General features: G+C 33.8%; 1 protein-coding gene across 1 annotated transcript in view; it reads left to right on the top strand.

The window, feature by feature from the left end:
* Window positions 1-210: 210 nt before the first annotated feature.
* The window catches only part of pxna (paxillin a), a 43,073-nt gene continuing 31,760 nt past the window's right edge, over window positions 211-11,523 (top strand). Inside the window, exon 1 of the mRNA XM_051110206.1 lies at window positions 211-371. Within this exon, the coding sequence (XP_050966163.1) occupies window positions 359-371 (13 nt within the window). The 5' untranslated portion in view covers window positions 211-358. The remainder of the gene's footprint in view (window positions 372-11,523) is intronic.

The following is an 11,523-nucleotide window of genomic DNA, read 5'->3' as shown; positions in this document are numbered from 1 at the left end:
ACTCATTATTTTTAATATTTCCTAAATTATTTGTGTGTGATAAATATGCCTATTAATTAATAATTAATTAATTAATTAAATTAAATATTAGCCGCCGTTATAATTATAAGTATTACGTTTGGTTAATATTTGTTTGTAATTAAACTTTTCATAGTTTTAGACGCTTTTCTAACGCCTGGCTGTAGGTCAGTGAGCGGGCGCTGCGTGTGCTCGAATTATCGCGGGCTCGCGCAGCTCGTGCACTTGAGTTGAAAACTTCTCCGCGTGCGATTGCGGAGCGCACACGAGACACGAAACAGAGCCGAGCGGCAAATCGCGGACTCCTGCTCCCCTTCCAGAACCAGAATCACCGCAAAACATGGACGATTTAGGTGAGTATGGGCAGCTTTGACGTTTGACATCGGATAATCACGAAAGGAGAAGTTTGACGCGACGCTAGAGCGCTGAATTGACACTGTTGAAGCGGATGGAGCGCGGTGCTGCTGCCAACGCATCAGCGCGACCGCGCCGATGCTTGACTGCAGCAACATGCTGAAAAAAACACACACACTCGCGTTTAAAGCTGCTTTTACGCCTTAAATGCACGTATTCTGAGCTGTTTTGGTGTTGTGCGTTGATGCTGCAGTGTTGCGGGAGTCAGATTGATTCATTCTTCACAGCTGCTTGCCCTACAACACTATGTGATTAATATCAGACCCTTGCTTTGTCAAAACCGCTTTCAGCTTTGTATTTACCTTTAAATGCAGAAGTGTAGACCATATTTTTGTTGCTAATTATTGTGCATAGTTCCCATCTGGTTGATTTTTAGTGCAGCTTCTGCAATGTGTCAACAAAACAATAATGTGTCATTTTGCACCCAACCTCCAAACTTCACAAATACTGACCTACAACTTTCTCTTGGTTTTGATAGTGTGCATTTGATTGCATTGGCTTTAACGCAGGAGTGGGTTGCCAGAACACCTTTATTTCAAAACTAATAATTGTTTTTGTTTCTAGTTAACTAGTAGTGGCGTACCGTAAGACAGTTGATCCCATAATCTTCAGCTTGATGTTGTAACTTGTTGACTTGTTGCCCGGGGCAATGAGAAAATGAGCTGCACAGCCTAATCAACTAATCTCAGTGTTGCTGCTTTGAGGCTGTAGAGTTGAGTTTTCATGAGTGACATGTTGTTTAGTGAAGTTATTTTCGCTCATCTCTGACGACGAACCACAAGCATTTGTTTAGCTGAGAGAGTTTAGACATTAATGCAAGAGCAAGGTCAGAAATTAACCAGGAGTGGGGGCTGAAATGCCATAACAAAAGTAGCAAAATCACCTTAGATATGGTGCATTCCTCTGTCTTAATATTTGACAAAGTTGATTACATTTTTAGCTTGTCTAATGTTGGACTTGGTGCCTTTGCAGACAGGCATTCACATTCACTTTGTTAGAAATGAGTTTTTAGATTGACTGTGTTTACGAATTAGATAATTAAAAAAAAAAAAAGGAAATAAAGAAAAAGAAAATCTGTGAAAGAACTACAATATGTCTAAAATAGTCAGTGTGCAGTGGTTTAATTTTAAAATGTGCGTAGATTGCACGCCTAATTTGTCAAAAATGTCTCTGTTAGCCTAATGTTTTTGACCCATTGCATTCTGTTATGAATTACATTAATCATGTAAATCATAGACTGTGTTTTCTATTTAAAAAAATGGCAAAATATGATTAAAAATGTAGAGAAGTTTGCATCACTGGATATTACTGTTGGTCGTTTAACATTTGTATTGTAATACAGTTGTCAAATATGAAATGTTCAGTTACTTACGTCTTTCTTTGCTCTCTTTCATGGTTAAAAACTGCTGGAATTCATTTTTAGCTTCTGTAAACGGTAAAGCATCAAGCGCGATTTTGTGCCGTTGTTGCAAATGCATTCGTAACTCAACAGATCTAATGTTGCGTTCTCAACGTGGGTTGACATTTAATAAAAAATGTCTGCTTTGTTTACTCAACAACTTTTTATTCCAGTTTAGGCTGCGTGTAGACGTACTGTAGCTATTGTCTCGTGTTCAGTGTGCTTGACTATAACAGGTTTGGGTGTCGTATTGCAACTAAAGACTCTTGCATGAGCTAATGGTCATGTGATTCTAAACAGAAAAAATTATTTTCATAAAATGACTCAAGATGCTGGGCAAAGTCTCAGTCTTTTAAACACACAAACCTATTTTTAGCGGTGATTTGGTAGTGTCATCCTGACAGCGCTTTAGTGTCCGTCTCGTTCTAAACCGTCTGTTCTCTTTCTGATCACAGGAACCTTCTGAACTCTGTAATACAGATTGGCATAAATAGGACGAAATCTCAAGTGTCTTTTCATTGCAAGACTTCGCTGAAGCTTTTGGTTCATTCCAACCCAATTTCAAAAACTTCCCTGGCTAAAATTTAATAATTTACTCATGAAGCCACATTAGAATCCCAGTATATCTGGAATTGAACTGTATAGCGGCCTACAAATGAAGATGCTTAAGAACCAACATCCGAAAGGATATTGAGACATCTTTAATATTTCTTGCACATTCAAACTGAAAAAATTCACCCATTTCCGTTTTTTTTAACCATTGGCATATAATGCAACAAGGATTGCATTATGAAACTCCATAGATTTTAGTAATAGACCAATCTCTGTGTAAAAATAACTATAAAGTCATTTTCCCATTTGGCTCCAAATCTCAGGTGCAAATTGTCATTTTGACCACCCTATACAAAATAGTGGATTCCTCAGTAAATATTCATCCATGACATTTAATATTTTGGCTTTCATCACTTTATGTTTGTTTCTCTTCATTGATTTGACATGGAAGTCACTCAGAGTCACTCAGTTTCACTACAAATATTTTGTGTGCAGTCTAATAATTCACTCATGGAGCCACATTGAAATCCCAATATCTCTGGATCTGAACCATATGTTCTTAAAGAAATGAAGATGCCAAAAGAAAAGTTTGTAAAGGACCAACATCCAAAAGGATATTAAGATATCTTTAATACTTCTTGAGTTACAAGCATTCAAACTTTGGAAGAACAAACACAAAAAGTGCTTTTTCCGATTTTTTTTAAACTGTCACCATTGACATGCAATGCTACAAGGATTGCTAAAGTCAACAGATTTTACTAATAGACCAACCAATCTCTGTGTAAAATTGCAATAATGATGCTGCCATTGTTCTAAAGTCATTTTCCTGTAATTTGGCTCCAAATCTCAGGTGAAAATTGTCATTTTGACCCACAAAATAGTGGATTACTCATTAAATATTCATTAATGACATTCAATATTTTGTCTTTCTTCTTCATTTATGTAGTTCTTTTACCAGAAGATGAACTCAAAATGCTGTTTTGCACTCAGGCTGGCAATTTGATTCAATATTTGCATCACAATCTGGTCCCAAAAACATTTCAAGTGCATCTCTGCACAAATATTAAGCGGCAATGTAGATGTGCGGATCTTTGGTATTGAGTTCATTGGCTTTTGTTCTGTGCAAGTTTTGCACAATAAGACTAAGAACATGCATGAAGAAAGTTAGCAGGCTTATGTTGACTTCACTGCACTTTCACCTCATCTCATCAGGCCCTCATTGACTGTGTCCTAAATGGCACGCAAACAGTGGTGTCTTTATCCTCTGCAGTGGAGCATAGATCGAGGCAGATATTGAGATCGCAGGTGTTAGCGTTTCTTTTTTTTTAGCCAGGCCTCTCCTGTAACCATAAGCCCGCATTGTGGGCTTCGGAGGACCGCTTGAACCTAAAAAACCTGTACGTCAGCGTCCTTTGCAGTGTTTTGTGCCTTGAGACAGTTAATGTGATGTGCTTAAACAAACAAATCTGTATGTGTATCTCTCTTAGTGTGAAAAGGCTGCATTTATTCAATCAAAAATACAGCAATATTGTGAAATATTATTACAATTTAAAATAACTTCTTTCTGTTTGAATATAATTTAAAATGTGATTTATTGCTGTGATCAAAGCTGAATTTTCAGCATTATTACTCCAGTCTTCAGTGCCACATGATCCTTCAGGAGTCATTCTGATATGCTGATTTGCTGCTCAAGAAACATTTATTACTATGAGTGCTAAAAACATCTTCATATTTTCAATTTATTTCAAATTCTTTGATAAATAAAAAGAAAAAAAATGCATATATTGGTTAATTTTTTTATATGTTCAGTAGCCTGGGCATTATAGCTAAATTATGTCATGATATATTTTTCAGTCTTTAGAAATTGCAAGGGCTGTTTTCACAAAAAATGAAGCAGGACAATGGTTTTCAACATTGATAAGAACTAGAAATGTTTCTTAAGCAGCAAATCAGCATATTAGAATGATTTCTGAAGGATCATGTGACACTGGAGTAATGATGCTGAAAATTCAGCTCTCCACCACAGAAATAAATTACATTTTAAAATATATTCACATAGAAACACTTTTTTAAAATTGTAAAAATATTTCACCAATATTATTGTTTTTACTGTATTTTTGATCAAAGAAATACTGCCTTGATGAGCAAAAGTGACTTCAAAAGAGTGTTTATCCTAATGTATTCAGTAACCGCTGAATGTCGTCTGTTCTCATACACTGAATATGTAATCAACCTGTAATCAGGTTAAAGAGTGAGCTGTCTTTCGGTTTTAGTCTAAGCTTATGATAATAGTCTGTATGATCAAGGCTTGGATGTTTAATCTTGTGTGCACAAGATGATATTTATCTAAATTATTGGTGAGAGTCAGAAAGGATTGTGTGTAATTAAGTTTTCTTTTATGTCTGACCTAAACCTTCTCGGACACTGTGAGTTTGCTGATGTTCGTAGGGCTGAACTGCACCATTCTGTTGTATATGTGTGAAACTGTGGTTATAACTCAAGACATGGTATATGAACACATTAGCACTCAACCAGTGAGTTTGCTGCATGCATTGAGATGCAGCACTGTGGTCTGATGTGTTATTTCTGAGTTAAAAAAAATAGCTCGTTTAAAATGGGAAGTACCTCTTTTACTCACCCTTGTGTTTTATTTTTATCTCTGAAACAAAAAGCTTTTCTGACTTTTTTTCCTTGCAATCTTTGATTTTCGACCTTTTGTCTCATAATTTTGTCGTCTTTCCTTGCAGTTTTGAGTTTATATCTCACAATTCTGACTTTTTTCCTCTGAATTCTGAGTTTGCATCTTGCAATTCTTTTTTTTTTCTTTCCACCACAGAAACAAAAAGATACAATAAACAAAAAAGGTAATTGTGCCTTTTGTCTCGTAATTCTGACTTTTTTCTTTGCAGTTTTGAGTTTATATCTCATAATTCAGTATTTTTTCCTCTGAATTCTGAGTTTGCACCTTACAATTCTCTTTTGTTGTTTCCACCAAAGAATAAAAAAAGGTAATTGTGACTTTTTGTCTCATAATTATGACTTTTTTTTTTGCAATTTAGAGTTTATATCTCACAATTCTGACTTTTTTCTATGAATTCTGAGTTTGAATCTTGCAATTCTATTTTTTTTGTTTCCATAGAATAAAAAAAAATGAAAAAAAGGTAATTGCGACTTTTTGTCTCATAATTCTGACTTTTTTCCTTGCAATTTCGACTTTACGTCTCACAATTCTGACTTTTTTTTCTCTGAATTCTGAGTTTGAATCTTGCAATTCATTTTTTTTGTTTCCGCCATAGAATACATTTTTTTTTTTTTAAAAAAAGGTAATTGCAACTTTTTGTTTTGTAATTCTAACTTTTTTTTTTTTTTCCTTGCAAATTTGAGTTTATGTCTCACACTTCAGACTTTTTCCTCTGAATTCTGAATTTGCACCTTGCAATTAACATTTGTTGTTTCCGCCATAGAATAAAAAAAAAAAAAAAAAGGTAATTGCAACTTTTGGTCTCATAATTTGAACTTTTTTTCCACCATAGAATAAAAAAAATGTTAAAAAAAAAAAAAAAAGGTAATTGCGACTTTTTGTCTCATAGTTCTGACTTTTTTCCGTGCAATTCTGACTTTTTCCTCTGAATTCTGAGTTTGCACCTCGCAATTCTATTTTTTTGTTTCCTCTACAATAAAAAAAAAAAATTATGAAAAAGGTAAATGTGACTTTTTGTCTCATAATTATGACTTTCTTTTTTTTGCAATTTTGAGTTTATATCTCACAATTCTGACTTTTTTCTCTGAATTCTGAGTTTGAATCTTGCAATTCTATTTTTTTTTGTTTCCATAGAATAAAAAAAATGAAAAAAAGGTAATTGCGACTTTTTGTCTCATAATTCTGACTTTTTTTTCTCTGAATTCTGAGTTTGAATCTTGCAATTCATTTTTTTTGTTTCCGCCATAGAATATATTTTTTAAAAAAAAAGATAATTGCAACTTTTTGTTTTGTAATTCTAACTTTTTTTTTTCCTTGCAATTTTGAGTTTATATCTCACAATTCTGACTTTTTTCTCTGAATTCTGAGTTTGCACCTTGCAATTAAAATTTTTTGTTCCCGCCATAGAATAAAAAAAAAAAAGGTAATTGCGACTTTTTGTCTCATAGTTCTGAGTTTTTTCCGTCCAATTTTGACTTTTTTCCTCTGAATTCTGAGTTTGCACTTTGTAATTCAATTTTTTTTTGTTTCCTTCACAGAAAATAAATAAATAAATAAATAAAAGGTAATTGCGACTTTTGGTCTCATAATTCGAATTTTTTTTCTGCCATAGAATAAATAATAATACAAAAGTAATTGTGACTTTTTGTCTCATAATTCTGACTTTTTTTCCTCACAATTGCGAGTTTATCTTTCACAATTCTGACTTTTGTCACAATTATGAGATTATATCTTGAGTTTTTGTCTTGAAATTCTGAGAAAAATGTCAGACAAGCTCAGAACTGTGAGATCAGATGCGAAAGTTGCAGTTACTTATATATTCTTTTAATCTCATGGCAGAAACGAGCTTCATACAAATATGCACAATGAAATGAAAAGTAGTCCATTTGACTCTTAACAGTATCTTCTAATGGTGTGTTCACACCATAAACGAATTTCATTATTCTCGCCAAAAGATTACAGACAAAGTCAATGCAAAGATGCGAATTTGTTGGGGTGATGTGAATAATGCAAATTGGGCAACACAATTGTATTTATGTTTTTATCCACGCGAGTGACGCAAAACACCCCCGCAAGTAAATTTGAGTGAGTAATGCGATGCAAATATTTACACCGTAAGACTTAAATTTAAGTCCGTTCCTCACCAAAAAAAGCTGTTGCATGACTATTATAAGCATACAAGTCATATGAAGTACTTTTATACATTTTTGTTCCCTTTTTTGGATATAAATCACCATGCATTTTCATTGTATGGAAAAGAGTGTGTAGAAATGACTGTATGAACTTCCCTTGGTGATTCTTAGTCACAAACGCTCTCGCAATGGTTCCTTTTCTGGGAAAGAGCGTTTGGTTGTGATGTGTAAACACTGAGTGTTTGGTGAATGGTGAAACACTCCAACCTCAACACACACACACAGGTTTCATGGTGAAATGTACAGGCCCAAACTCTGACATGTTTGCAGCTGTATGTTTTATGGAGGGGTAGAGAATGTGATCATTTTATCTTTCTCATATAGCTAGCGTTATTCTCTGTTTTTGTACTGTGAATAACTGCGACTTTCAGACTCAGATTAACTTGAATTTATCAAGAGCATCACCAGTTTGCAGCACAGATACGGTCACATCCTATACTACACATAGCTGAAAGCTTATCTTTTGTTGGGTTCAAGATACCACATATTATGTTGTTGTGAAAGGCAATAGGTTTTGAGTTTGAGATGCCATACTGAGCAATTAGTCGCGTTACTGTCTTTTTCTCAGTACATTCATTATTTTAAGTTGTGTTGTAAGGCAAGATAAAGTAGAAAAAATAATGAAAATATGTGCATAGTAAAAATGTGTATATTTATATATACATATTTTCTCCTTAAATATTATATTTATTTGTCTCCTTTATTATATTGATTTTGTCCCTTAATTTTATTTTCTCTTTTTTTTTTTGTATATTATATTTATATTTATTTATTATTATTATTTATTATTATTAATTTTATTTTATTTATTTATTCAAATGGACTACTTGTTTTTAGTTAAATTAATTTTTTATTTATATATTTTGTATGTTTTGGAGAAAAATAACTAATATTTTAAGGAAATAGATGAATATAATATTTTAGCTAGAAATATAAATATAATTTTAAAGGAGTAAAAATAAATATAACCTTTAAGGATAAACAAATATATTGGGACAAAAATAAATATTATATTTTTTCCTAAATTTATTTAATTATTTATTTTCCTCCTTATATTTATTTTATATTTATATTACAAATATGTTCTTAAAAATTATAAACAAGTTATCTTTTTTTAGTTAAATGTTATATTTTTAAAATTTTCTTTTATTTATTTTTTTGTTTATTTTTTCTTTTATTTTTTATTTATTTCATTTATTTTTTCTTTTTCCATTTTATATTATTTTGTTTTGTTCTTATTTGTTATTTTATCTTATTTTATTTTTCTATTTTACTTTAAATTTCATTGTATTTGGTTTTAATTAAATAAAAATTTTATTTGTATTTTAGAGAAAAATAACTAATAATTTATACACAAATATAATTTTTTGAGTAGAAATATAATATAACCTTAAATATAAATAAATATATAAATAAATATAACCTTTAAGAAGAAACTGATATATAGGGACAAAAATAAAAATGTATTTCTTAAATTTTATATTTATTTTTCTCCTTTTAATATTATATTTATTTTCTCTATAAATATGTTCTTAAATATTATTAATACGTTTATTATGCTTATTTTTAATTTGTGTTGGACACATGCTGTATGGTTTATGGCAATAATGCTTTGGTCTGTGCAGAATAAAATTGGAAATGCTTTCTTTAGTGAACAAATATCTCCATTCCTGTTTTTTTCCAGTCGTTGTGTTTTTTTCCAGCTGATTAAGTGACCACATTTGTGTTAGTCATTCGTTATTTAAAACAGTAAAAAAGAAATTAAATCCATCTCATCAGCATACAGCATAAGTGACACGCAAATGTTGGATATCGCTTATAACCTAGTTAGATAAATTTAACAGGCCTGTGACAAGTCCTACTGTCAGGATAATTACTGGGCTACTCCGTAACCGCTTTCTATGCTCAGAATTGGCCGTGCGTTTTCCCTGACTTCATCTAAGTGATGCGTTTGGCAGGACGATCGGGGGCGTTCTGCACGAGTCTAAACAGGACGAAGCATCTGAGGAATTCCCAGCACACCTTTCTGCCCATCAGATAGAGACGGAGGGATGGGGAGGGTGAGAGAACGGCTGCATGCAGGAATGTTAAGTAGAGACTTGCACTTTTATTCTCCTGTTTTTTCGTTGTGCTTCTCTTGTTGAAAGTACAGTAAATCTCCGGCCACATGTCAGTATGGGTGATGTCTGCACGTATCTTGTCTGATCTGGAGGATTAGGCTTTGAATCCCACGCATATCATGACCTAGACTTGGTAGCAGGGCTAAACCTTAATCTTAAAGGGGTCAGCGAATGCAAAGTTTACTTTTTCATGTTGTTTGAACATTAATGTGTGTTGGCAGTATATGTACAAATCTACCCTATAATGATAAAAATCCATGCAGTGGTTTTTAATTAATCTGTAAAAATCAGGGATGTGATTTTTCCGGATTAATCCGGAATTCCGGATTTTTCGACCTGAAAATGTGACCTATGTGAATCATGCAGATCTGTTAAAAAAAAAAAAAAAAAAAAAAAAAAAAGGGGGGGGCGATCTCACAGCCGTCACCATGGTAACCCGGGACGGAACCACAATCGCCGTCCCCGAGCAATAGGGCCACACCGGGCGACACGTCAGATGGCAAAGAGATGCATTTTTCCTTCCTTTCCAAGTATCAACAAGGACGTATTTGCGACCGTGCGCAAATGGCGGATGGCGAAGTATGATTGGTCAGATCACCTGTCAATCAAGCTCCCTGCTGCGCAGTGTAAGTTACCTCAGTCGCTCATTTCGGTTATTTTTCCCAGCCGACAACCGCAAATCATTGTCCGATTATTAACCGTTAACTGATAAGATGGTAAGTTAACACTTTTCAATAAGGTTCATTCAGCGCTGCCGCTCCCACCACGCGCATCACGCACTGTGCGTAGGGTACCGAGTGCTGAGGGGGCACCAAAAAATAGTCTAATGAAAAATCAATAATTATATTTTAATTATTATATTAAATATATAGCTCACTGAATCTGATGGCCGCAAATAGTTTCTCCCGGAATCTAGAGCGAGGGAGTGAGTGCGCCCGCGAGACAGAGACTGTGCTCCAAACCGCGTAGCGCGTGCATGACGAGAGAGAGCAAGAGACCGCGCGTGTGTGCCTCATGAAGCACATGTAAGACAAACTCTACATTATCCCACTTATTACATGGCTACCTACAAAATAAATCAATAATTTGACACAAAATATTGATTTTAAAAGTTTATTGATTTAAAAACGATTTATATTGCTTCCGCTAAAGAAAATAGTCTGTCTCACTTCTCGTTCTCAAGTAGAAGTACAGATACTTGTGTTAAAAAATACTCTGGTAAAAGTAGAAGTACTGATTTAACTTCTTTACTCAAGTAAAAGTAGCCATGCGAATGATAACCATTTTTTTTTATGCAAAGCTAACGTTACCTGGACCACACAAATGCTAGAGTGCAAGCTGAGAAACCTAAGTGGATATGGAAAAAAGTTTCTTTATAAGCCATTGCCTACATTTTAAATGGATGTCTGCAAAATAGGCCTAAAACATCACATAGCCTATATGATTATTGTGAAAGAGACTGGGACTCCAGGTTAATGAGATTCTGACTGAGTAGCAAGATATGAATTCAATCGTGAATTCAACTGTGATTCTGTGAGAATTGAATTCACAGACCCAGTTTCTCTTTTTTAATCTTCCCCTTAACATTTAAAGGAATCTACATGTAGACTATGTAGGCCTAATGATTTTTCCGCGAATGAATGCTGCCGAATCTGTCGAGTCGTCTTGTAGTGATAGGTCAAGTGCAACGTATATTCCCATTCAATATTTTATTATATTATGCGTCGCTTGTCGGACATAGCAACAGTAACTAAAGGGAACGAAAGGGAATGGTTTTCTATAGCCGCTAAAGAAAATACTGTTGTACCAGTACTGTAGTTACTACCCACAGAGTGTACAAAAATAAGTTAAAATATGTGTACAAAAATAAGTTAAAATTTATTTGTTGTTATAGAGAGAGGTGGTGATGGAGGGGGGGGGGGGTTGGTTGTCTTAGTATATTTTCCTGCTTTTTTGTCCTTAGCCAATCACATGCCTGAAAAATAATATCCCCTTTTTCAAATCGAGCCATTCTCAGATGCCTGTGGGTGTGGCGTCACAACAGGATGATTTTTGCAGAGCTGATTTTGTTGATTTTTGTTTTACACAGCCACTGAGAATTTTTAACCAAAGTATATTATAGACTTT

The sequence above is a fragment of the Labeo rohita genome, chromosome 5 (genome assembly GCF_022985175.1).
Source record: "Labeo rohita strain BAU-BD-2019 chromosome 5, IGBB_LRoh.1.0, whole genome shotgun sequence".
NCBI lineage: Eukaryota > Metazoa > Chordata > Actinopteri > Cypriniformes > Cyprinidae > Labeo > Labeo rohita.
Note: the sequence above shows the minus strand (reverse complement) of the source record. Positions and strands in the feature narration are given on the sequence as shown.